Below are 27,085 nucleotides of genomic sequence, written 5' to 3' on the forward strand. Positions count from 1 at the left end.
GCCCTCGATTTACCGCTGCCTGCTGCGGCCACCACCGACGGGCTGAGGGCCCTCCCCCTCGGGGCTCGCCGGGGGCGGAGGGGGCCCGCACGGCTCCCCGGGGCAGCGAGGGGCGGCCCGGGCCCGGCCGCGCCTCCCCGCCCCGGCCCCTCCTCCGGCGGCGCTGCGGCTGCCGGCAGGCTGCAGGGCCGCCGCAGGGAGGCTCCCCCGCCCGGGAGGCCCCGGCGCGGCCCGCCCCGGCCCGCCGCAGCGGCGGTACTCCCCCGCCTGCTCCGCCGGAGGAAGCCCGGCCCTCCCCGGCCTGCCCCGCTCATTAGCCCGTGACGGGGGGACGGAGGGAGGCCGGCCCGGCTAGCCCAGCCCAGCCCCCGCCCCGCCGTCCCTCCTCCCCGCCCCGGTCCCATTCATTCCCAGCCCCCCTCCTCTGCGCTCCTTCCCCTTCCCGACGCTGCCGGCCCGGCCGCCTCCCCGCCCCACGCCGAGAGCCCGGCAGCGGGAAGGGCCCTTCGCGCCGCAGCCATGGCCGCCGAGGGGGTGGACGAGCGCTCCCCGCTGCTCTCCGCGCCCGGCTCCGGCAATGTCACCCCGACCGCGCCGCCCTATTTGCCGGACAGCAGCCCCCGAGGTAAGGCGGCCGCCGCCGCCGCCCTCCCCGCTCGCCCGCCACCGCCGAGCCGCGGCCCCCGGACCTGTGCCGGTCAGGGGGGCGGCTGCCGGCCCGGGCGCCGCGGGGCTGGCGGCGGGGCGGGGCGGGCAGGCCCTGAGGGGCTCGGCGCGGCCTTCGGGGCGGGGGGCCTGCGCCCGCGGGGGGACGCGGCGCCTCCGCCCGGTTGCGGGGGCTCCCTCGGCCTTTGTCGGCGGGCGAAGTGACCCGCTGCGGCGGGGGGCTGCGGGGCCGGGCCGGGAGCCGCCGGGGCGGGGGGGAGCCCTCGCCCTGCCCCGGCGGCGGGGGCCGAGCTGGGGAACAACAGGTAACGCCGCTCAGGGCCGGGTAGGCCGTGCTCCGCTCCGCGCTCGCTCCGGGGTGAACGCTTCAAAAGGGGGGGGAATTGTTTGCAGTGGCAGAACGAGCCCAAACTGGTCTTCTTATTATAACTCACTCGCATGTCAGAGCTTGCGAGGTAATTGTTGGACTTCGGTTCCCCCATTAATTAGGAGGAGCAGGATTCAGTAAAAGATCCTTCGCTATGAGCAACCGGACTCGGTACAGCGAGCTGCAGGGTAGAGGCAGCTAGCAGAGGTGCAGCGCAGAGGCGAAATGAAGTACCCAGGTCCCTGCTTCATCTCCGGTGACCGCTGAACTGCGTTAACCCAGAGATGCCGGCTGATCCGCTCCTGTTCTGGCAGTCAGATAAGCAAGGGGCTCTGTGCAGTGTGGTAGTTGAAGCCCAAAACCACTAGGATGTCCTTGCAAACACATTTCAAGGCCATAGCTGGTTTCGGCTGTATTTCTAAAGCAAGTCAGATACTGTGGTTACAAATCTGGAATAGCGGTTTAATGATACGGTATTAACTTTCTTTAACATACTTAAGAGAATCATCGTGTTGATCAGTACTGAATATTTCATAAGTAGGTGAAAAATTTTTACTTAGAAAATATGAATCAGGAGGTTTACAAAACATATTAATAGATTCCCACCCCCCCCCCCCCCCCAGTTGAACGTTTTAGAGCAGAAAGCAAGGGGGGGAGAAAGCTGAAGGAATCAAGACTATATAAGATTAGTGTAGCTTTGCTAGCAGTAGCCTTTAAATTGTAAGATTACAGTCCTGATCTCACTGGCTCCAGTGTTGGCCCTTTCTTAAGGATTTTTATGTAATGGTATAGCTTTATTACATATGTATGTAACTAGAATGCTATGAGTGAGCATCTGTCTGTTTTCAATAATGTTTAAACCTGTGGAAAGCTAGTCCTCTTTGCCTTGATATGAAAATGTATTTCGGTTAGTGCTGTAGCTGGTGTTGACTGTTTACTTTCATTTGAATTGCACAGTCGAATATCAGCCTGAAAAGCAGCAGAGGGTTTATTTTTCCCCAATCAAATTGTGCAGGATTGGCATCATCCCTTAAGTTCTGTGGTTTAAAAAAAAATCCAGAAATCCTTAGTTTAAATTCTGGTATTCGATGCTTTTATTCATAGTAGTCCTTATCCTGTAACTATTACTTTTGCCTACATTTCAAGCTGTTTTTAAAAAGGTCTTTAAAGATTTAAGAAGTAATGAACATGCATTGGATCAGTGACTCTTCCTTGAACCCAGGATAAAACTCATGACCTGGAAACAAGCTGGACCCCATATGATGGTTGCAGCTGGTAGCTGTGCCCTGCTGCACCTTCAGTCCGTGTCTGTAACTCCTGTTATCTAGCTTGGCACCCGTCCTGGGGTGTGGCGCTTGAGATAAGTGGCTTGTTCCCAAAAGCAAGGAGGAACCATAGAGCTTTCTTAAATGTCAAACATCTCTTCACAAGTTGAGGATCTCTTGTTTGATCAGTCCATGAGCAAGCCTACGAGGTAGCACTTCAGAACTGCTCTACAAAACTTAAAACAAGGTATCTGCAGAACAAAATTTTGCAGGGCTGTCACATGGACCAGGTAGCTCTAGTTTCCTTGCTCTGTCAGTTATACTTAGTGAAAGGATCTATGCAAGCTAAACCGCCTTTTTGGCCGATGGGCAGTCTTTATCTCTCTCCCTAGTGCAAGTGTAGACATAGAAGGAAGAAGCATTCTCGCGGGGAGATGAGGTTTCCTTCCAAACCCCCTTCTGCAGAGCTTCCTTGCTTAACATCACCTTACTGCTGTGGAGCTGGAGAGGTAGAGGAAGGAGGAAGAAGCCCTTCACGCTCCAAACTACCATCTGAATGTATATTAATAGATTTATCCCCATACTTGTAATTATCTACTGTGCCCAATACGTCATCCTGAGCTTTAAATTAGAGAGGCCATGGTTTGAAAGTGGCCTCGTCTTCCCTTGTTAGGCTGCAGCTGAGACTCAGCTGACCCTTTTCAGTGTAAGCTGGTGTGTGGTTGAATCCTGGTGATGACTGGGTGTTCCTAATGATGGAAGCAAGCAAGAAAAATGTTTTTGATGCAGACACAGGGTCCAGTGTTTAAGAAACTTTTCACATAGACAAAGGGTGGCACCAGCAACTCTGTTCCCTGTAGTAGGGTGGTTATTCAGTGCCCCCCACTTTTTTTAGTGTTTTGTTCCCCCCCCCCCCCCCCCCCCCCAGCTTTCTCAGTCCTTAACTACTTGTCTTTGACATAGATCACTAACTCTTTTTCCCTCACTCACCCCCTCCTCCCAGGACATGATAAAGAATCTTTCTAAAAAAAACCAACTAAACAAAACAAACCCCAAACCAAACTCATTTCTGTTTGACCCAGGTAAGCTGCAAGTGGTTCCCACCCTTCCAATATCAAGGGAGGAAAGTGCATAAGCACCGCAAGGAATTTCTAGGGTTGAATATGTGATACCTTCCACTGCATCTCTATCCTGTGGAGGTGAGAAGGGAATTGTAGGTTAGAGTCAGATGTATTGCATGGTAGGGCACTCTGCTAATCTGGCTGAACTAATTACTGTTGGATTTTGGTTTTATTTATTTTTTTAAAGAAAAACTGATAATATAGCTGTAAACTTGTATGTCAGCAGCAGAAAATCCAGTATCTCATTAAACGTGTCCTGAAACCTCTGGTGTGTACGTGAAACTTGCCTACAATCCAGTCACGTCCAACATGATGGACCTTTATGAACTGGTTTTAGATCTTAGCCTGAAATTCAAGCTGTCCAAAAAAAAAAAAAGCCACCCCAAACTACAAAAAAAAAAGTCATAGCAAAGTACATATGTTAATGTGCTTTGAAAGCTGCCAATCTTTTTATTAAGGGATAATAAGCAGCAAGCTCTGAGACAATGCCTTTATTTTCCTTTTCACCCCTCCCCCACAATATACTTTTCTTTAAACTTAATTTTGGTGGCTTTTGCTGGTTTGTTTTTTGGAGCTCTTCCAAATGCACTTTTTCTTTACGTATGAAGGTTGCAGTGCCAAGATACCTCTGGCTTTCTGCTCCATAGCAAATGTCATTTGCTGCAGCACCGCTCTGAAAAGCAGCCATTATTCGCTTGCTATCTGAAATGTGCTGAGCCAGCGGGATGGGAACGGAGAGGCTGCTTACCTGGAAGCCAAGCAGCCCCAGTGTGAGGCTGGAGAAGTGGCTGGTGGTGTCCGTAGGTGCTCACACACCTCATTTAACAAACTTTCAAAATTCCAAGAGTTGTCACTTACCAGTAGGGTATAGAACATCACAAATGTCTAGACGGGCATAGTTGCCAATTCTTGAAGTATTCCAGGATTGTGGAAAGCTGAAAGGCTGGTATGTGTGTGTATGTCTTTTTACTTCCTAGTACCCTTCAAGATACTGTTTGCCTTTCCTTAGTACAGCTGCCCCGTGCCCAGCTGATAAGAGTTGAGAAATTGCACTTTAAATGGAGAGGACAAAGCAAAGAAGTTCTGTAGCATGATTGTTCCTTTTCAGAAAAGCAAGGTCAAAGCTGGGCTTGAACTGTAGGGGTGTCTTGACAGAGTTGTCTAGTATTCGATCTGCTGGACATGCTTTTTGTTTTACGACTACCTATTCTCCTAGCCACAAAGCGTGCCAGCTGCTTGCTGCAGGAGCACTTAAGTAGCCTGCTTATGGCCAAAACCCCCTTGCAGCAGCCGTGACTTTGCCACTCACAGCTAAGACACTGCTGTTCCCATCATCCAAATCTCAAGCCTGGTTTCTGCAGTGCTTTAGGAGGCTTGAGATTGTTTCCAATTGCCAAAGTATGTGGGGGTTAGGCTTTTGTCTTGCGTGTGGTTTTTCTGTTAATACCTTGTAATACCTCCTCTCTTGCCTGTGGCAGTCTTGTACTGAAAACAGGGTATGACAGTACAGCAAAACATTGTTATTCTTAATTTTCAACTGGATGCTATGGTAGTTGCTCAGAAACAGAAAAAATCAGAATGCTCTAAGTTACCTGACGCTTCTTAAGGACATTGGTTTCTGCAACCGGGCTATCAAAGCTGAAGGTGTGAAGTTTACTTGCTCAGGTAACAGAGCAGCAGTTTGTGTGATTGCTTCAGAATTGCATCGCTGCGTATAAGTCGATTTTGTTTCTTGTCTGACATAATTCAAGTATGTTGGATGCAATTCTGAGACCCTCAAGGTCTCCACCTTCCTTCCGCTGCCTTTGTGGGTTAAAATCAAGTATGGGTCTGGATTGTTTGTAGGCCAAGCAGCAAAGAGAGCGAGCACTGAACAGCAATGCTGCTTCAAAGGTTTGTGATGATTTTGGGATCTGAAAGGCAGGCAGGATTTCTTGCATCCCTCCAGCTTACAACCTTCACTTTAAAATAGTGAAGGTGTGATGAGTGCTTTCTTATAAGCTTAAATTTAATACTCGGGCTTGTCAGTTTTGATAGCAGCCCGTGATTTCCCTCGCTGCCCCCCAGCAGATACTGCTCTGTCCAGTGCTGTCTGTAATCTGAAAGTAGGCTGATCTCTCATTGCTTCTCTGAAGATTTTATTGGCTGCTGGGATGTAATTATGAAATAATTTATTGAAGTCCAAGGCTGCAGAGTATTTCAAACTATTAGTATAAAAAAAGTTAACTATGAACTACTAAATATGCCTATTCCTTATTTGCTTACCTGAAGAGCCCTGAACTTCTTGATGAAATAAAAGCCGGTGCTATTACATGCCAAATAATTGGGGTAATAAGCTTGTGAGAGGTTGCTGTGTTGAATTGTTTTCATTCCATGGATTCTTAAACCGAGAAGGATCTTGAATGTTTCCTCTCTGGCTTTTCATGGGCTCAGGACTGGTGAAGCTGAAATCTGCTCTTCCACGGGGCCTGAGGCCACTATATTCTTCCTTGTGTTAGCCTGTCCTAAGTGACTGAAGACCTCCTTGTGCATCTGTGCTTTGGCTCTTGGACAACAAAAATATCTGGAACCCTTAAAAGCAGAAGTTCTGAGGGTTCAGTTCATCTTTTTTTTTCAAGAAAAATTTGCTGTCGTTGCACTCAAGAGAGAAGCACTTTGTGCCACTTCCCATCCAAGACCTATTTCCTTAACAGGGCTTTTCTGTGTTTTTACCTGTAGTATTTGTTACTATATGATAAACGCTTGTCTATGTTTCAGTCTCTCCAGATGTTTGTAAATGCTGGTTATGGCTCTTCTGCCTACCAGTCTCTTGTTTTATCTTCTGGTTTTTTCTTCAGAAGCCAGTCTCTGGTTGCTATTAATCTGTGCTGGGTTTGGGATTTGTTTGTTTTTTTTTTTTTTTTTTCCCCCCTTTTCTAAAGACTGTAAAAAGTTGATTTCAAAATAAAGTTGCATAGATGAACCTTTTGTCTGATCTACTTTTTTGGGGTGATCTATGGTGTGTTTGTGGTGCGAGTATGCTTTATGTATAACTACGGTTGGTGTTTGAGTGCACAGAAGTTGTGGGGAATGGGAAGTCAAACTTACCTTTGTCTTACATTTATACTAATTGTTAACTTGGATTTTTTTTTATTGTTTTAGTTCTTTTTCTTTTTTAAGGCTGTGACTGTTAGAGAGTACCTTTGCTGACGGTGTTTTAGGATCCCCTGTTTGGTTTTTCAACTGAGATTTCCTGATCTCTTGCAGCAGAGCTTCCTCCTCCATATACTGCCATTGCAAGTCCAGATGCCAGCGGTGTTCCTGTAATAAACTGCCGCGTGTGCCAGTCGCTAATCAATTTGGATGGCAAGCTACATCAACATGTTGTTAAGTGCACAGTTTGCAATGAAGCTACGGTAAAATGGATTTTTAGCATTTTCTTTTTGTGGAGGGAAGTGGGGGGAGGTTGAAGTACGTCCTTGGTAGAATTCACGTCCTGACCTACAAAGGGTGAGTCCCTTCCTGCCATCCCTGCAAAGGACCTGTCAGCGCAGCTGGCTACTAGTGTAGCTAGCATGCAAGTTCAAGGGTTGCTGGCACAAGGATAGGCATAAGCAGCTAGAATAAATCTTTGTGCAGTTGAAGAGGCCATGCAGGATGTTTCCTTCTGAGGCAGAGATCAAAAAGCAAAGATGTTGTTTAAGTAATTGCTGTTCTGTAAAGAAGGGTGAAACTGTTTTTGGTGGCATGAAGAGAAATGAACAATTGAATTATTTTAAGAATGGAAGAAACGAAGAAACTAACCCACACCTCTCCCTGGATGTGTGCTTTCCTCCTGCAATACTATTCAGTCAATTTGTTAGCTTGCTAACGAACCACAACACAACAATTTTGAAATGCAGAAATTCTAGGTTCTGTTCCAGTGATCACAGACCTTTTTGCTGCTCCTCCCTTTTTCTTAATTCAAGTCTTCAGCTTTTGGCATCTTGCTTCTATTTTTTTCCTTCCTGCCAGTTCTAGTTCCAGGACCTGATATGCAGCACTCCACAACTGCTGGAGGTATTTGCATGGAAAACAATGGATTGGATTTATTTTATGAAAAGAACTTTAAATTATGTCCAGAAAATAGGAAGCCTTAAATCTGTAGGAAAACTTTTTTTTTGTTCCCTCCTACTTAAAAGAGAGAGTAGAGAACCTGCCATTAATACTCACTTTTCCTGCCAATATATAATGTTTTCGGCCAAACAAAGTATCTTGCAGCTTTTGAGATTTGTGATTTGCTGTATGAAAGGGACCCAGAAACTTGACTCCCAGGTTGGAGAAAGATAATTTCGGTAGAGTTTAAAATAAGATAACAGTTTGGCGATGTCTACATATTCTCTTAGTGAGCGAGAGCCAGATTGAGGGCCTTTTACTGTTGAATAAAGCCATTGTACCAGGCAAGGAGGCTTTCTTGATGTTTTGATTGCTCTTTAAAAAATATACCACTACTTAAGCTCACACTTTAAAAAATAACTATACTGAAGTCTTGAAATTGCTAAAATAAGGTTTTTCCATTAGCTTGCAGAATCTCTTTTTGTTCTAGTGAGGAAATTTGCACTTCTTTCTCTGAGCAGAGAGAGAAAACTTACAATTTTGTCTTGACTCTCAAGTTTCTTCTGTAAGAGGAACTGTATTTCTCTGTTAGCAAGAACTTGTCACTGAAGCGGTTCTGCTTTGTCATACTGTTATGAGGAAAAAAGTGAATTGCTATGACTTCTGATGTGTGTTCTCTGGTGGTTTTTTTTTTTTTTGTTTAGCCAATCAAAAACCCTCCTTCAGGGAAGAAGTATGTTAGATGTCAATGTAATTGTCTCCTTATCTGTAAGGATACATCTCGGAAAATAGGCTGTCCAAGACCAAACTGGTAAGCATAAAAAACTGTAAGTGCCTTGAGATAGTTTTGTTTAAAGCAACAGCACTTTTTGTGCTCAATATTTAAAACTAAAAGAGGTTCAAGCCTGGGCCTCTCTACATGGACACTTACAGACCATTACTGAATTACTGCAAAAACAGGTTCTGGTAGTGTCAACTTTGATTTTTTTTTTTTTTTTTTAAATAAAGAAAAAATTTTCTTTCTTTGTATTTAGTGGTAGTCTCAAATGTGTGTTTCCGATTTTAGCTACTTCATAAGGAACAAATGATATAAAGAACAATGGAGAAGAAAATCACTGCTTGTTTTTGGGACTTAACATTCATAATTTCTTGCAAACTTAATTATTGTAAACACACAGGTTGCTCTCTTTGCCTGGTTCAGAGTGGGGACTTTAGAATGAAATGGGAGAGGGAGCAGTAGGTTGGCTTCAGTCCTGTCCTCCCTTCTTTGGTACGCTAAGTTTTCAGTCTCCTCTCAGCTCTCGACTTACATTTATGCATTTGTTATAAGAAATAAGCGAGATTGCCATAGCGAGTGTTCTTACCGCCTAGGGTGTTAAAAATCTCACTGAGGTAGGAGTAATTTGATTGTAAGTGGTGCACCTTTAACAGGAGAAACTGAGATGAAGTCTGGGTCTGCAGATACTTGAAGGGAAGCTCTGTCACACCAAGTGCCCTAGTCACCAGTCTATTGGCTATTCTGGTTTTGAAACATAGTTTGAGGCTTGGGGGGGTAGGGTGTTAAATAAAGCAGTGTTTGGGAAAACTTCAGAACATTCCAAATGTTTTCTCGGAGTGGAAAAATGTTCATGGGATACTTCAGTTCTAATCCATCATATGATTGGTAACCAAGCTGAATCAGAAACTCCCTAATTTTATTAAAATAAGCTCAAAAGCATATATCTTAGTAGTTTCCTTAAGATAGCCTATATATTTGTCTTACTAGAAGATAAGCAAAAATGGGGTACTTTGAATGAGAGAGTTGGGAGTATGCCCTAAATGGAAAGCTCCAGATTGAAGGGAGGCCATCCAGAATACAATGTTGGTTGTATATGGAGAGAGATGCAGTGCAAGTTAAATAATGCTTTAATTTTTCCCTTCACTTTTTTCATGCTAGGAAGTCTGATCCTCATTCTGCTTTGAGTTGGTTAATTTGAGTGCTGTCATTTTGGATGGACAAATTGTATAATTAAACTGGAAACACATTGAACATAAAAGCAAATACTTACAAACTGTTTCTTAAAGTAAATTGATTGCATTTAGTCAACCTGGGGTGGGTTTCTTTTTTAGTTCACTCAATCTGAATGGAATTTTTACTGTATAAATGCAGATATGCTGCTTATATTGACATGGTTGTCAGTAGTGTGGGGAGGAGGAGTATCTGACTTGGGAAGGAGAACTAGGTTATGGAGGAGTCCTTACTCTTTCTACATGTTTCACGTGGGTATGTACATTGCAATTCATGGGCTTGCTCAGCCTGGGTATTAAGATTTCATTTTCCTGAGGAGTGTTTCTGCCATATGATGGCAAGTCTTTGATCTCTGCAGGGTTCTGGCTTGCATGGGTGATCTTATAGTGAAAGAGAATGTTTTCAAAATGGAAAAGGAAAACACTTTGGAGAGAGACCAAAACTGGATGCATCATCTGTTTAAAAAGCAGATTATAGTTTAAAAGTGTAAAATATTTGGTAGTGACTGAGGTAATTGCTTAAATGCATCGTCCTTCTCTTTTGCTAGCTTAATTACATGTACATCTAATGTTCTTAACACAGTAGACGCATCATTACTCTTGGTCCAGTAATGCTGATCCCAGAAGAGCAGCCAGCTCAGCCTGCCTTGCCAGTTCAACCAGACGGAACTAGAGTGGTATGTGGGCACTGTGGAAATACGTTCCTTGTAAGTAAAGCACCAGATTCTCTTTCTCACCTCACCATGCTATCGCTCAAGCTCTTTGTTATAAGCAATTTTAAGAGCATATTGCCTCACTCTGTGGCATCATTGAGGAACTAAAGCTTCTTCTGTGCTCGTATTGCTATGGTATAGTCTGTATTTGGTTACCTTTACATGCATTTCAAGAAAACTTTAACAGTCTTTCTGTGCATGCATGGATAAAGCCCAAAGTCAGTCTTACTGCTTAGAGATGCAGAGTAGATGATGCTGGAAAAGGAAGTTATGTTTCTAGGTTCTGTTTGGACTTGCAATGATGGCCGTGTTCTGCAGTGATTAAGATAGTATAGGTTCTGCCATTGCTGTATGGACCCCTGGAAGCTCTTCGTTATAGTGCTTGCCATTAGCATATTTGTCAGTTGTTATCTAACAACAATTTTGGGTTGTATGTGAGGCTGAAAGTTTCTCCTGGTTTTGTAGTAGAAGGATGCAAAAAAACTCTTGCTGTTAAACCATTTTTGTAGCCTTTACATGAATAAGGGGCTGCCATATTTGAATTTTGATATAGGAAGACTGCAATATACAGGTAAGTTAGCTTTACCTTCATCATCTAGCAGTGCTAGAATGTTTGTCAGGTTTGCGAGTTATGGGAAATGGTGAAGATAAGTGGTACAGCTGAAGGACCTCCATAGTCACCAGAGTGGTGTTACATTCCTGAAACAAATGGTCGTAATATACATAAAGGCCAGGGAATACTCAAGTGCAACTTGTGAAAGGAAAAAGGAAGCTTCGGGGATGGCACTCCATGTTGGCTTGTATCAGCAGTGAGAGAAGGGTTTGCTTGTGATGGGCTCTATAATGGAATAGACTTGTTCCTTCAAATCTTTACTTCAGGATCAGTGAGGTGCACAATAATGGCTTAACTACTGTAGTAGATGATGAATGCAGGGAGGAGGAGATGGCTCTTACACTGTTTTTTTTTTTAAAGGCGAACTAGGGATTTGATTATGAATTTACAAGTAATGTATCTGAGAAACCATTAGAGAGATGCTTAAGAAATACTGTCTACTAATTCTGCCTATATTTAAAAAAAAATATTCCTATTACAACCCTTGCTGAAGAACAGTAGTCTGTAACTGAAGATAGCTGGAGTTGGTTTTCTGTTTGCTTATTTTTTAAATGCAAGTCTATATGTGACCTTAACTAGTAAGAACATTGTATGCAATATAGAATAATGTTACTAACAGAAAACTACTGGATCTATGGAAGAAAAAGGCCGTCTCAAGTACATATTCTAAACCAGGAATCTTTTATTAAAGGTTGCCTTTTCTTTTAGCTTTTTTTTAAATATAATAGCATGTTACAGACTGTTAAGTACCTACGTGAACACTGTAGTTTGATACAGAGTCATAATTTAATTTTGTAATGCAATTATGTTTTTTAGCACAGCTTCAAAACTGCACAGGCAAAAGCAGTGCTGTAGAAGAGTTACAGTATTAAGTTTTAATGTTGTCTCTTAACACAAAAGACCATCTCTACTATGGGATTTTTTTTTTTTATTAGAGAGAGTCAGTGTTAGTGAAGTAAAATTCTCATTGCTAAATTATTGGCCTATCTTTGGGGGCTTTCATAAGCATGGGAATTTTATTTATCTTTATCCCCTATTTACTTTCTATAAGTGCAGCCCAAATGAATTCTGTCGTTTTATGTTTCTTTAGGTGAACATAAAGAGAAAAAAAAAAAACCAAACCACCAACCAACCAAACAAAAAAATCCCCAAAAACCCAAACCCATAAAGACTGGTTTTGCCCATAACTACTAGATTATGCCTTAAAAGGCTAAGTTTTCTAATTTGGCGTTTGTGCGTGTGACTTCAGATCTGATGGTTGCTTTAGGGAACTGCATCATGTTGAACTTCATAGTCCTATCTGCCAGTAAGACCAATTTACCACTTCACCGTACATTGAAAAGAAACCCTCAAAATCATTAGAAATTTGAAGCTTGTATTCTTTTATGCTGAGTTGTCAAGAAACAAGCCCTTTTTTCTCACTTTATACAGCTTTTCCACTACCCTTTTGCTTATACCTTTTTCTGTTACTAAGTTTGAGATTCTGCAAATAAATTCTTTAGTTAAGAAAAATCAGAAGGTTGCTTGTGTTTGAGCAGAGAAGCAAAAAAATAGAAGTTCTTTAGTCAGCCTGGAAACTCAGCTTCTGTGGGGGTATTTCTGCCCTTTCATATCTCCACATTGTAAAGCAAATATGTCATGCTAGGTGCATCTCTCAGCAACTCAGTAAGGTATCTCCTTTACTTTACTTGGCAGTTAAAAAATAAATAGAATAGACAAGCAAAGCTAGGATCACTGGGGTGGAAAAGTCAAATTGTCAGTTGCTTGTTCTGTGTTCTTTTAAGAGTATCAACTTGTTCACCACCTTTCCAAGAATTCTTTTTCTTTTTGCCATATGAAAGCATAAGTATGGGCTGTGCTTTCCCTGCCTCTACATGTGGGAGGTGTTTTTTATAAATTATTAAAAGCATGCTCCATGCTATGGAGTGCCTTAAAGTTTCTCTGTCTCAGTTGGGAGAATGACTTAGTACTGAAGTGATACTGTAGCTGAACTATCACTAGTTATTCACATTTTGTTCATCAGATTATTTTCTTCCTTGGTTAACCTGGTAGGAGTCTTTTCTGTGTTAAGTTTTCCACTGTTTCTGGCAGATTTGGAGTTCAGACAAGTGGAAAAAGTGGTAGAATAGAAAAGGAGGGCAGGACGAGAGTTTAACTGTCCTGCTGAATCCCAATCCTATCTGGTTTGGGCTTTTTTGAGAACTTCTGGACTTGGGCTGAGTTACTGTTTTTGCCAGCAGTAAGTCATTCCCCGCATCCCCTCTCCCAGGGGCCTCTGCCTGTGATGATTTGCGGTTGTCGGAGGCTGAGTTGCCTTTGGAAATGGTGGCAGGCAGGGGAGGGGCGTCCCTGTCCCCCCCCCGCCATCCCTCTGCTACCGTCCTGCTTTCAGAGACACCCTCAAGGACAAGAAGCCAGGAGGAAGCTATGTAAGCCACAGGCTGTAGGCTAGGTTTGTCAGTTGTGCTCTATGTCAATTTATTTTTTTTTTGTAAGTAATCAAATATGAAAAGTATTTCTCCTAAAATAATTTAATAGAAAGCCCTTTAAATTCTTTAGAAAACTAAGAAATGTTTTAATCTGCAAACTATTTTGCTTTCCCAAAAGACCTGGGGAAAGCAGAGGGGAATTTTTTTTCGGCAGAAGCAGCTGTATGTAGGGATGTGTATGTATATATGTCTTTTTTTTTTCCTCTCTGTCTTGTTTTGAATGCATTGAGAACTATTTTAGGCTCAGAAGGAAGAAAGTTTGACATATTCTTCTAGTAAATCCCTTGGCAGATGTCTGTTTTTGTTCACAGTTGAAATATTTAAGAGCTCTCTGAAATCCTCATCTGTCTTTCAGTACATCTAACCAGGGATTTGAGCTATGTTTATTGTATTGTTTCAATGGGAATAATACAGTTTGTATTGTTGTCAGGGAGCTAAATTTCACATAACTGTAACCTCAAGTTTTCTTAACAACATGAAACAAGATTAGGTACTTTAAAGCACTCTGAAATCTGAGTAAAAATACCAGCTTTAAGTATGATTTAAACTACTTGTTAAACCCACCAAAACTCCAAGAATTAGAATGTGCATGGAAGTAACCTTTCCCTACTGTGCTAATGTGATCTGAATTCTTGGAGTTTGAATGTCTTGTCGTGTTTTTGCTTTTTTTCTGCAAATATTTCTGATGTATGCAGAAGGCATCATAACAGTGCTTCTCTTACTTCCAAGTAACTCTGTATGAAAACAGGTTATCAATGTCTCTGTTTTTTTATCAATATTTAGAGCCCAAGAGTATTTGAGTTTGTATCCATTGATAATTATGGCTAATAATCAGAAATCTTAAAATAAATAAAACCCTAGAAAGATCATTAATGAGTAACTTTGAAAATAATTGCCCACCCTGGAATAAAACTAGTGTACAGAAGTGGAGTTGAATTACAAATACATAAAATGTAGGTCCTGAATTTAGATTTGCTTCTGTTTCTGGAACTGCAGTTTAAAAAGCTGAAAGAACAGCTCTGAAGAGGCCTGTCTCCATCCCTGGTACTGGCAATTGCACCTTATCCTACTTTTGCTGTGTAAAACCAAGTGAAACTGAGTAGTTTTTGACAGGGATGCAGACAAATAGCTAACTTGCTCCTCTGGTAGGAATGTGGAAGTAGAATTAATGCTCCTAAAATGCATTGCTCAGGTGGGGAGTATTACAGCAGCTTTCATTTTATTAGGGGATAAAATACAAATATGCTAAATCAGTTTGGCCAAGTCTTTGTAAACAAATAAATTTTAAAGAGCAACTGTGTAACTAGTATTGTAATTGGATACTTCAGAACCAGGAAAAAAAATGATGTATTTCTTCTTAGTGGAGAATTAGCCCCATTAGAAGTAAATAAAACTGAGGGAGACCTTCAAGAGGCAGGAAAATGCACTCTAAATACTACAGATCAGAATCTTGCTCACAGCAAAACCTGCTCATACTGGCTAGGCATTACAAGCCACATCCTCTTTCTTTGCACATTAAATCATAAATTTCTTCTCAGTGTTTAAGTGGTGCTGTGTTAGAGGTAGGTCCTGTTTTCCATACAAGGATGGGCTCTGATTTTGATTTGTGTTTGTAGCAGTTACAACAACACTAGTCACTTCAGTAGACCGACTTCTGATCTCTCACAGAGATAAGGAGGATCCGAATGGAGGCATTGGTGGTCTGCTGTAGCTTCTTCCCCTGCTAGTAACTTGCAGTGTGACTTTTGCATAAATTAAGAGGGGAGGGGAGAGGAGAATTATATTTAACCAGGAAACTGTTGAGTTTCAACTACCTCCAGTTGAGAGGCAGCAGAAGAGAGCTGCAGTTACAATATAACTGCTTACAGAGCAAAGAACAATAAACTTATCCCCTTGTTCAAGACAAACATGTTTAAAGTGCTTGTTTAATACTTGTATTATCACAGAATGAAATTAACAAAACCTGCGGTTTTTAAATGAGTATATGACTGTGTCTCCTTTGGTTGAGGTAATTCTAGGCGTTGCTTTCACTAAGGCTGCTTCCCGATAGGTTTTAGTCTGTGCATGGAAGGTTATGACCATACCACGTATGGTTTTATATATCACCTTTTCAAAATGTCATGTAAGTAGCCAATAGTGTTCTCTATTTTATTGATATAAAACTTACAAAAATCTTTCTGTGCACACTTAGTTTTCACAAATGATGCAAGGGTTGGGGAAAGATGGGAAAATGCATCTATCCGTAATCGTGCCAAACAAAACACATTTATTTTGATTCAGGTTAAATTCATAGTCATGGAAGTAAGAGAAAAAAACTGTATTAATATTATTATGTTGCCCATACTGTGCCTGTGGATGAAACCACATTACGTCAAGCGAATCTTGTAATACCAAGGCAAGTCATGGGAAACGTTCACATGGAAATCCCAATCCTGTGCTGCCACTGACAAAAGGGCATCCCATTTACGGAAGAAAGCAAGAAACAACTCAAAGAAAGCCTGAGAAGCGAAATGTTTTCACAGTGACATTTAGCATGAAGTACAACAAACATTTTCTCAGGCCAGTTTTTCAACCTTTTTATTTTTTTCTTTTTACAGTGGATGGAACTGAGGTTTAACACACTAGCAAAATGCCCGCACTGCAAAAAAATGTAAGTTCTCTGAAAGCAAGGTTACGTAAATTAACTGTTAAATAACTTGCCAGTGTTTCTTCCATAAAAGTCTTGGGAGTAAAATGAGTTTGCCGTGCTGATTATTTTGCTGTGCTCATCTGAATTTCAAGGCTAAAGAGCATGTTATGTGCACATGAATTCTCCACTCTTTATGCACAAATCAGTAACTTTGACAAATGCAACCTGCATTTATTAAAATGCTCTGATTGAATTGCTAGAGGCAAAAATAAGCTGCTAACAATAGACAGGAATGGGTTGCTAAAATTAACAACTTATGTCCTTGAAATTTTACCACTTCATGCAGTTAATCAGATGTCATGTTTAAATGTAGAACTTGAATTGCCTTGTTGTAAAAGGAGGAAAGGAAATAATCTTGTCTTAATTTGAAAGAGGTTTTTCTGATTTCATAAACTCTATAACTGACTTGCGTTAAGCATCTTAATGCATTAGCTTGTTTAACATTTATGAATTACTGTGAAATAACTTGTCTACTCATTTGCTATTACTTCAATAAGAAGGAGAAAAATTAGAATACAATAGCTGTAAGAGTTTTTTGTTTTGGTTCTTGTTTGGGGCTTTTTTTTTTTTTTTGAATATTTGTTTGGCCTTTCTTATCTGAGGTCAGGAATACTTAGTTTGAAGTGTTGTTAAAAGCTACACTAAAAACATACTTTTAATTTGTATGGAATCTCAACCACAGGGTGTGAAATAAGACTTAAAAATATTACTTCAGAGTCTTTCTTGTCCTGATTTATTTGAATATTTGTGTTCCTTTGATAGGCAAGTGTGACTTCAGTTAAAAGAGCAAATGTGTTTTCCATTGGGAATGGAGAACCACAGCTGTGTTGCATGTTGTAGGAAAGCTAGCAGGTCATTTAAGAAGCAGAAGGCTTAGGATAAGTGTACTGTAGATGTTGGCATGGCATGGCCTGGCCTTCAACAGTGATTGATATATTTTACTGGAGTATTTGATAGAGAAGTCAGTCTAGTGGTACATTTAACCTCAGGAGTGTAACCAATCCAGTGTGGAGTAGTGGATATGTTCTAGTTCGCTTAGGTCAAATAAATTTAAGGTCTTGATAAGATGTTGCTTTGCAGGTTTGGTTTTGGTTTTTTGTTGTTTTTTTTTTTTTTTATTGACTGTAATTGCATTCAGTCTTTTCAGTCCTTGGGGAGGGGTTGGTGTTTTGTGGTTTGGTTGGTTTGTTTTTAAACTAATTGCAGTTATGTTTTATATTTTATTGTGTCACACTTGATAGGTGACCTCAGCTTTTTTCTTGACTCTCCTTAGGTACAAAATTGTTTGCTGTTTAACCCTAAAAAAACCAAGAAAAAAAAAACCCAAACAAAACCCAACCCCAACAATAACAAAAAATGCCACTCCAAGCAACAGTCCAAAAGTCATACCATGTGATCTTTTGGTCTGTCTTCTGTTGATTTATGTTGCTTGTATTTTAAAATCTAGCTGGAGTCTAAGGATTTCTTAGTATTTTTGTCTATAAAGTGCAAAGCATGCTATCTATACGTAGTAAAACTGGAGCATCTCTGCAGTGCAGTTTGTGAAAATTACAGCTTGTGTGGCAACTGAGTTGCAGAATACAAACCAGATTTTAACAAATAGGCATTTCTGTCCTTGAGCTGAGGATGCAAACTGTGGAATATTGTAATTTAGCTTTGAATGAGTTGCTTGGTGTCTTCATGTGTTTGAAGTGCGATGGTCAGGAGTTCTGCACTTCCAGCAGCATAAACATCTGTAATGCATGGCACAGCATAGAGGAGGCAGAGCTTTGAGTTGTGATGATGGAATAAATAACTGCAGTGACCTGCTGCTTTCTATCAGTCCCTTGTCAGAGGTTGTGGTACCTGTAACCAAGTAGTCAGAAGGGAATGTGGGGTTCTTTATTTCAGCTTATTAATGCAAAATTTCTTTCATTAGTAGCTGACTAGTCAGATGCAAAACTATTCATTTCTTTTGTTGACTAAGTTGATGATTGTCACTGAAAAAAGGATAGAGTAGACTGAGGCAAAAGGCACCTTGAATCACTGCAACAGTAGGATTTTCAAGAAGACATCTGCTGAGACTTAGATTCTCAAATAATTTTCATGATTTTGTTTCAAACGTTTTTAAAAGTGCAGTGAATCTCTGTGAATAGCTTGTTTGTCACCACCTGTTTGGTTGATGGAGACTAGATCTTAATATTAAGAACGCCTTGTAAAACTGTAGGGGAAGTTAGGAGTTATCACATGAAAAGGTCAATAACAAAATAATGTTCAGTGAAAATAAAGTGATTGTGCCTCAGAGTACATAAACAAAGGAACCTTTCATATCTGGATGTTGGGAGAAACAGGATCTTGGGTTTCTTGTTTGTTTTTAGTCCCATCTACCTGTTACCATTGTGGTCACAAATTTATTATTTTGTGACATACTTTTTTTTTTTTGTCTGTGTCATTGTCCTGTGTTCCCCTCCCAGCTCCGAGAGTGGGTTTTTTTTGTTCTGTTTTGTTTTCAAAATAACTTGAGAAATATAGGAAATTAGTTATGATGCAGAGAATAAAATCAGTTATTTGGTAAATGACCAAATCTCTTTGGAAATGGACTACAAACCTGGTCATGCCAGTATAGGTGTGGTGTTTGCAGAAGCCCTATTGATGCATAGTGGTTCTGCCTGATGTAGGCTCTTAGTTGCAACGTTATCTACTGCATTGGGACAACAAATGTAGTTAATGAGGAAATTGCAGCAGTATAGTTTTATTTTATAGTGTAGAGGATGACACCTGGGAATGGGGGAGAAACTGTTTCTTTTGTGTTTCAAAATACAAAATACCAGTTGTTTATCAGCCTCTTTCCCAAAACAATGAGAGGTTTAAGGAAGGCTTCTGGTATTTTTTTTATTTAATGATGGAGAAGAAGCAGGAACTGTTTTTGTCTGCTGCTGTCTTTCCCAAGCTGTATATTAAATAATCTAGAAACTTCAGGATCATGAATACGGTTACTAGAAAGAGTATTGAATAGTACAAGTTTTTATTTCAGAATGCCAAATCTCACTGTTTTTTTTTTCCCTTTAGAACCTACTTTGTTTTCTTTTTAAGGTCTTACAAAATGATGAACACTAATGAGTTTATAACACTTTTGCCCCATAAAGTCTGTGGGACCTTTAGGAAAGAGAAAGATGTTGGAACCTCGTCACTACTGTGGAGGCTAGTTTCAGCAGTGCTATTCACCTTCAAAATACTGGCATTTTGATCTTCCTCTTAAAAACCCTTCTAAAAGTACATCTGAGAGCACAAGAGATCCTGCATTCATAGAATCATTTATGTTGGAAGGGACCTTTAAGATCATCAAGTCTAACCATTAGCCTAGCACTGCCAAGTCCACCACCAAACCATGCCTCTAAGCACTACATCTACACGTCTCCAGGGCTGGTGACTCCACCACTTCCCTGGGTGGCCTGTTCCAATGCCTGACTACCCTTTCGGTGAAGAAGTTTTTCCTAATATCCAACCTAAACTTCCCCTGGTGCAACTTAAGGCCATTTCTTCTTGTCCTGTTGCTTGCTGCTTGGGAGAAGAAACTGATACCCACCTCGCTACAACCTCCTTTCAGGTAGCTGTAGAGAGCAATAAGGTTTCCCTGGAGCCTCCTTTTCTCCAGGCTAAACAGCCCCAGCTCTCTCAGCCGCTCCTCATAAGACTTGTGCTCTAGACCCTTCACCAGCTTCATTGCCCTTCTCTGGACACGCTCCAGCACCTCGATGTCCTTCTGGTAGTGAGGGGCCCAAAACTGAACACAGTATTCAAGGTGTGGTATCACCAGTGTTGATTGCTAGGGGACAATTACTTCCCTGTTCCTGCTGGCCACACTATTCCTGATACAAGCCAGGATGCCATTGGCCTTCTTGGCCACCTGAGCACACTGCTGGCTCATGTGCAGGCGGCTGTCAACCAACACCCCCAGGTCCTTTTCTGCCAGGCAGCTCTCCAGCCACTCCTCCCCCAGCCTGTAGCATTGCATGGGGTTGTTGTGACCCAAGTGCAGGACCCGGCACTGAGCCTTGTTGAACCTCATACAATTGGCCCTGGCCCATCGGTCCAGCCTGTCCAGGTCCCTCTGTAGGGCCTTCCTACCCTCCAGCAGATCGACGCATCCACCCAACTTGGTGTCATTTGCAGACTTACTGAGGGTGCACCCAATCCCCTCATCCAGATCATCAGTGAAGATATTGAACAGGACTGGCCCCAGCACTGGGCCCTGGGGAACACCACTCGTGACTCGCTGCCAACTGGATTTGACTCCATTCACCACCACTCTCTGGGCTTGGCCATCCAGCCAGTTTTTAACCGAGCACAAAGTGCACTGATCTAAGCGGTGAGCAGCCAGCTTCTCCAGGAGAATGCTGTGGGAGACAGTGTCAAAGGCCTTGCTAAAGTCCAAGTAGACAACATCCACAGCCTTCCCCTCATCCATTAAGCAGGTCGCCTTCTCATAGAAGATCAGGTTGGTCAAGCAGGACCTGCCTTTTACAAACTCATCCTGACTGGGCCTGATCAGCCGGTTGTCCCATATGTGCCGCGTGATGGCACTCAGGATGATCCGCTCCATAACCTTCCCTGGCACCAAGGTCAGATTGACAGGCCTGTAGTTCCTTGGATCCTCCTTCCAGCCCTTCTTGTACTTGAGCATCACATTTGCTAGCCTCCAGTCGACTGGGACTTCTCCAGTTAGCCAAAACTGCTGATAGATGATGGAAAGTGGCTTGGTAAGCACCTCTGCGAGCTCCCTCAGTACCCTTGGGTGGATCCCATCTGGCCCCATAGACTTGTTTGTGTCTAAGTGGTGTAGCAGGTTGCTAACCATTTCCCCTTGGATTATGGGGGCTTCCTTCTGCTCCCTGTCCCTGTTTGCCAGCTCAGGGGGGTGGGCACCCCAAGAACAACTGGTCTGACTATTAAAGACTGAGGCAAAGAAGGCATTAACTACCTCAGCCTTTTCCTTGTTCTCTGTCACTATGTTTCTGCCCTCATCCAATAAAGGATGGAGATTCTCCTTAGCCCTCCTTTTGCTGCTAATATTTGTAGAAACATTTTTTTATCGTTGTTCATGGCAGTAGCCAGATTAAGTTCTAGTTGGGCTTTGGCCCTTCTAATTTTCTCCTTGCGTAACCTCGCAACATCCTTGTAGTCCTCCTGAGTTGCGTGCCCCTTCTTCCAAAGGTCATGAAGTCTCTGTGGGTTTTTTTTGTGTTTTTTTGTTTTTTTTTTCCTGGGTTCTAGCCGAAGCTCTCTGTTCAGCCAGGCTGGTCTTCTGCCCCATCAGCTCATCTTTCTGCACATGGGGATGGCCTGCTCCTGCGCCTGTAAGATTTCTTGTGTGACTCCTTTAATAGCTTCTGTCCCTTGTGGCGGTTTTCCCCTCTTCTGTTTACCACCTGATGCTAAATTGGCTTTGGTGTCTTTTATAAATCTGCTGCCGCTGCCCAAAGGTCTGGCAGGTGCCTTTGCTTCCTTAGCAGCAGCTCAGAAAGAAAGAACTGCTGCCTTCTGGATGGCTTTGTAGTGAGTTCACCCTCATCAGTCCCACAATGGAAACAGCTGCTTCTGCAATGTAAAAATGTTCTTTGGACCTAGTTTTAATATTGCTGAATGTGCCTGTCAAAGTTGCTGCAGTTGGTAGGTTTTGGGGTAGGGTTTCAGCTTTCTTTATTCAAAGTTAATTTGGGTTTTTAATGTGTAATTTGGGGTGGGTAAAGGGAAACGTCACTATTTAGAGTGGCCCAGTGGCTAATATCACTGTTGGGAGATGAGAAATAGGGGAGGTTTAAGCTGGACAGTAGGAAGCATTTCTTTACTGAGAGGGTGGTCAAACACTGGAACAGGCTTCCCAGAGAGGTGGTCAATGCCCCAGGCCTGTCGGTGTTTGAGGTGTTTGGACAGTGCCCTTAATAACACGCTTTAACTTGATCAGGCAGTTGGGCTAGATGATCATTGTAGGTCCCTTCCAACTGAAATAATCTATTCTGTTCTAAATAAATTATGATTTATTGTGATTGATAAATATTCCCAGATCTGTTATGTGACCGTAGAAACGTAAATTTATTTATTTATACTTTCCTTTCAGTGGAAAGAAAAATGCAGTTAAATTAAGACATTCTTTACATTTCCTTTTTGTGGTATTTGAGGTGATGGTTTCTCCCCCAGCCTTTCTTACTGGATAGGAGGGGACAGATTTTGGGAGAAACATGGATGGAAAATACACACGGCACTGCAATATTATGGTTACAAAACCAAGACTGTAAGTCAGACAGCTCTGAAAGTGAAGGTCTCTTTCCCAAAACGAACTTTGTCTCCATGTGAAATACACAGTGCAGTAAATATCATGTGTGTGTTAAGTGTATTGAACATGACATTTCTACCGGCTTATCTTAAGGTATCCAGCTCTGTAATAGAATTAACTTTCTGAGTACATAGCCAGGAAATCCTGCAAAGGAGGGAACCTAAGGTCAGTTTGGCAAGCTCAGTGCTCATCAGTTCGGCTTCTGGAGACGCGTCCTCCCTGTCCCCTTATACAGAACTTCTGTATTGTTTGGGTTTTTTTCGTCATGTAACTTGGAATTAGACAACATATCCCTCTTCTAGAATGGCTGTAGAAGTATTTCGGGTGGCTTTTGGGGAGGGGGGTGTGGGTGTGTGTGTGAGAGGGTGGTAAGATACCATTATTTCCCCAATTGGGAATTCTCCTACCCTAATCACACCCCATCCCCCATCCCATCCCAAATGTGTATGGTGAGGCTTTTGATAAGAAGTCATTTTCCCTGGGAAATTAATGAGCAGAATAATTTTGGGACTTTTCTGAAAGTGTGTAACAGATGGCTTATGAGTTGTCACTGCATTCAAGCCTTGCCTTGCAAGATGAAGCTCTATGTCTGCATGTTAGCTTGAGGGCTGTGTTTTGGGGTTTTTTTTTTCCTTGGAGCATTTTAGAAATTCCTTGTAAAGAAGCAATATTGGAGTAAAGCTGCTTAAGCCAATCTATTTGAAGGCTTTCTAAGATGAATGCTTAAAAAATTCTAGTCACATGCTAAGCATATGAGGCCTTACTATGTGATTAATTAACTGGAGCCAGAAATTTGGTCAGTCATATGACAAATGTGCTACTTCAATAAGTCAGCAGTGCTTTCTTCTGTTATATGTTTATCTTGAATATGTTGAACTATCATGAGACGAAAATTACTTTTCCTTGCACCTTTAACACAGAGAAAAAGCAACCCAGTATTTCCAAAGGCATGTTGATCTCCCAGGATGGGATGAAGTACTTAGCTAATGATAGGATGCTTCAGGATGCTTCAAAACTACCTCTGCGATAGATGGTACACGTTTTATGAGGCACCTCTGCCTGTAGTCCTTTCAGTTGAGCTACGTGTTCACTGTGTTTCAATGGAATTAAATCATGTTCCTATTTTCTTCATTAATATAGCTGTATGTGATTGCAAATGTGTGACTCAAGATGTATTTGCTAAACAACACTGAGCTTCTAGAATAATTTCTCTAACCTGTAGTAAGGAATGTAATGTTTTGTTTGCATTTTATATGCCGTTTGACTGAAGCACTGTTAAGTTAGCTTAATGCAGCAGGTAGAGACAAAGCTGTCTGTTGTGGAATTCATAGTCTAGATGATGAGTGACAGAACTTCCAGGGGATTTATTTACCTTGGTTGCCAGCAGTGATTTGTGCAGCTCATGCAACCTTGTGATAGAACTCTAAAAGAAAATTGGAAAGTAAAAAGAACTTGTCACCTTTTTGAAGTTACTAAAACTGACTTAAACATGTCTAAAGAATTTCAGTCTTTGGAAATATTGAACACGAAAAATTCTTCATGTTTGTGACTAAAATGGTTTGGGTTTTTTATCTTCAAGAAATGGGGTAGAGTTTAGCCACTCAACAGTACTGAGTGAACTATTCCAGGAAATACATAGTGCAGGTTGTTATTGTTAATGACATTTAGGGGTCGTAGAACTGCTTTCCAGTTACTTAGATGCAGTGAATGTATTAAAGCCATGTATTGATGTGTTAACAGTCTAAAGGGTGTCTTACCACCTACCTTGAAGCTGCAAAGCAAACTTGGGTTTTGCAATCCAAAGGCTATTCAGGGTACTTATCTGGGTGCACTGTGGATATAGGAGGTAGACGCACTCAAACTGTAGGTGTGGCACCACTCTTTGTTGCAAGCATCTAGATTTTTAGATACTAGATAATCTTGACCAATAAACAAATATGTAGACTCTGTCTTTTACTGCTTGGTATAATTGTAGACTTTGCCTACAAGTTTATAAACTGAAGATGGTGTATGCGTATTGCCATTCTCTTCCCCTCCCCCCATTTAGACTGAACAGTTACTATTTATGTAGGGGTTTGGGTTTTTTTGTGTTTTTTTTTTTTTTTTTTTTTAATTTAAAATACCGTTTATTTTCTAACAGTTCTTCTGTTGGAAGTGCACTGCCACGGAGACGCTGCTGTGCATATATTACAATTGGAATGATATGCATCTTCATTGGAGTTGGATTAACTGTGAGTGATGTACTCTGATATACTTGCAACTGTGTGCAGGGGTGTGTGTGTACAAAGGAGCTCCCTTGGTTGACCAGCTCTTTTCCCCAGCATTTGAGTAAAACCTCCTAAGTTTGTGTGTTTTTTGTCATATCTATTAAAACCATGGACTTAATCATCTGAGGTAGCCAGAAAAATGAAATGTTCCTAAAAAAAAATGTTCTGGCACTTTGAGAGTGTCGTCTTCCTAATTTTAAATTTGACTCTTCATCTCTCTACAAACTTCAGTTTTATGAAAAATGGTTTTACTTCACTGTAGAAATACTGGAACATCTTGCTCTTGCTAGGGCTCTCAAAACTTCCAGTTTTCCAGAAATACATATTGCTGCATAGCCAGGAATGTAGTTCCACTGCAGTGCAGGGGAATGGGATTCCAAAAGTTAGAAACATGTATATGCCTTTATAATTTGTATGAGCTCTAAGGAGTAAAACCAGATAATAAGCTATTTATAGATTAAAAGGCTCGCATTGTTGTTACTCTATTACTCAGAAAACTGTCTGGCTTGCTTGGCTCTGAAGTATCTGGTACTGGTCCCTAGAGCCAACTTTCTACCCGGCAGTCCCAGAAAAATACACATGAGGAAACACCTGCAGTTGAATTTGTATGTGTGATTCTCATTACTCATCTCGCCTGCATTGTAACGGGAGTAATTTTTTTTATATGTGAGCTTAAATGAGTTATGAAGGATTTTCCAGTTTCCCCTAGTAAAAACAGTGACAGCCAGAAATAAAAACAGTGGGAGACAGTTTGGGTTTTTTTGTTTGTTTGTTTTTTACAACCTTACTGAGTTTGAAAATGGTGAAAACATTTCACTGTGAGGTGTGCCCAGAGGCTTGTGTAGCCTCTGTCCTTGGAGTTTCTTGGGTCCCAGCTGGGTTAAAACCCTGAGCAACCCGGTCTGACCTCAGAGTTGACCCTGCTTTGATCCAGAAGTTGGCACTAGAGACCTCCTGATGTTCCTTCCAAGCTCAATTAACCTATGATTGTGTAAAATTAAGCTAATAGAATATCTGATTTATCCTTACCAGAGTAAAAAAAGTGCTGAAATTCTTGTCCTTAATATAATTTGCTCTTTTCTGAAGAGCAGATAGTGCTGTATGTTTGACGCTTCTGTTTTCTCTTTTTAGGTTGGTACACAAGATTTCGCCAGGCGATTTCACGCAACATATGTTTCTTGGGCTATTGCTTATCTCTTAGGTTTAATCTGCCTCATTCGAGCCTGCTACTGGGGAGCCATTAAAGTCAGTTATCCAGAGCACAGTTTTGCGTAGAGAAATTGTTAGGTTATAGCGGATGAACATCTAGTAATTCTGGATATTACTTCTTGGACACTTTTAAAACCTTTCCTGTAAGGATTCCATTCTGTTCAAAGTAGTTTTAAGACTGGGGGTCTCTAAGAACAAATGTTCATTGCACTACATAATATGCAAATAGTTTGTTTTGCTGCTAGATTCCCTAGCTCTGAATACTAAAGCTGTGTTTACATGTTCATAACTGTCTTTATAGGTGTTGAATTTTATTTCAACAGACAGTATTAAGTTTTACATTTCCTTTGTTATGTTAAAATCCGTCTGCCATTTTTCTAGATGATCAGTAAGAATTCAAAAAGCAGGAGTGTTTATAAGTGTTTCTACAGTAGCTTCACATTTGTACTTAACATTTTAACTAAAATTATATAAAAGTGGCTTGCTTTAAAATCTAAGCAATAAGCATTTTGCTTGAACTGCTTACTGTATCTTTTGCCTAAGATCATAGTGACCTTATTCAGGAAATGAAAGTTTTGAGTGTACTTTAAAAGACTGACACTGTTGCTAGAGAGACATTTGTAAACACTGTACGCTTTGAGATTTTTCAGGTAGAGAGATGCTATTTTGGTAGTCCAATTAAATTTCCATTTATCCAGGATTGGATTTCGGTTAGGATAAATGCTTTCTTCTCAAGGATCCTGGGACTTAGGTTTGGTTTTGGTGTTTTTTTAACTGGCAAATCCTAGAAGCCATGCTCGGATTATGGAACTTAACTCTGGTTGTTCGTACAAGTTCCTTTACAGGGTCGAAGGGAAGCATTTCATGTGACTTGTTTCGTAATAATTCAGTGTCACGTAGGTGACAACAAGATGGTGATGGGTTGCCTCTTACTTTCCTCTGATCACGTCAGATTTTCCCTGTTTGGGAGAGTTATGCACTGGTCACTGCAAAGGGAGGCACTGGAAATTCACGTTAACTGCTGTAATAAGAAAATGGGTAAACTATTACTTGGACCATTCCATCAAAGTACATCTAGTCAATTTAGCACTGACTTGCCAAGAGAATACGGAAACAGAAAGCTTTTTCTAATGATGTATTCACAAAGGATTGAGGGACCAGTTCTTGCACTGCCCATCTTCATAGTTTTAAACAAGTTTTTGCTAAATTTGGAAGGAATGTCCTGAGTGATTTAGACGACTGTAGTAATTTAGATAATGGGGTCAGATGGGTAAATTAATGTGGATGTTTCA

General features: G+C 41.4%; 1 protein-coding gene across 2 annotated transcripts; it reads left to right on the forward strand.

The window, feature by feature from the left end:
• The first annotated feature begins 208 nt into the window (after nt 1-208).
• Nucleotides 209-26,852, forward strand: PIP4P2 (phosphatidylinositol-4,5-bisphosphate 4-phosphatase 2). 2 transcript variants are annotated; one of them, XM_087735049.1, is made up of 7 exons: nt 209-625; nt 6,669-6,814; nt 8,198-8,304; nt 10,084-10,207; nt 15,913-15,965; nt 24,458-24,548; nt 25,716-26,852. In XM_087735049.1, exons 1-7 carry the CDS (start codon nt 520-522, stop codon nt 25,857-25,859), a joined length of 771 nt encoding a protein of 256 aa, XP_087591175.1. In that variant the 5' UTR covers nt 209-519; the 3' UTR covers nt 25,860-26,852. The 2 variants fall into 2 exon arrangements, with proteins under 2 accessions (XP_087591175.1, XP_087591165.1); XM_087735039.1 differs by having other exon boundaries at nt 213-625; nt 6,666-6,814.
• Nucleotides 26,853-27,085: the final 233 nt, after the last annotated feature.

Source organism: Nipponia nippon, unplaced genomic scaffold, assembly GCF_047370975.1.
Source record: "Nipponia nippon isolate SJK-2023a ecotype South Korea unplaced genomic scaffold, ASM4737097v1 scaffold_1, whole genome shotgun sequence".
Taxonomy (NCBI): Eukaryota; Metazoa; Chordata; class Aves; order Pelecaniformes; family Threskiornithidae; genus Nipponia; species Nipponia nippon.

Coding starts and splice junctions, on each gene's coding strand:
- PIP4P2 (XM_087735039.1), top strand. CDS start 520: ATGGCCGCCGAGGGGGTGGACGAGCGCTCCCCGCTGCTCTCCGCGCCC. Junction 15,966..24,457: donor TGCCCGCACTGCAAAAAAAT/GTAAGTTCTCTG, acceptor ATTTTCTAACAG/TTCTTCTGTTGGAAGTGCAC. Junction 24,549..25,715: donor TCATTGGAGTTGGATTAACT/GTGAGTGATGTA, acceptor TTCTCTTTTTAG/GTTGGTACACAAGATTTCGC.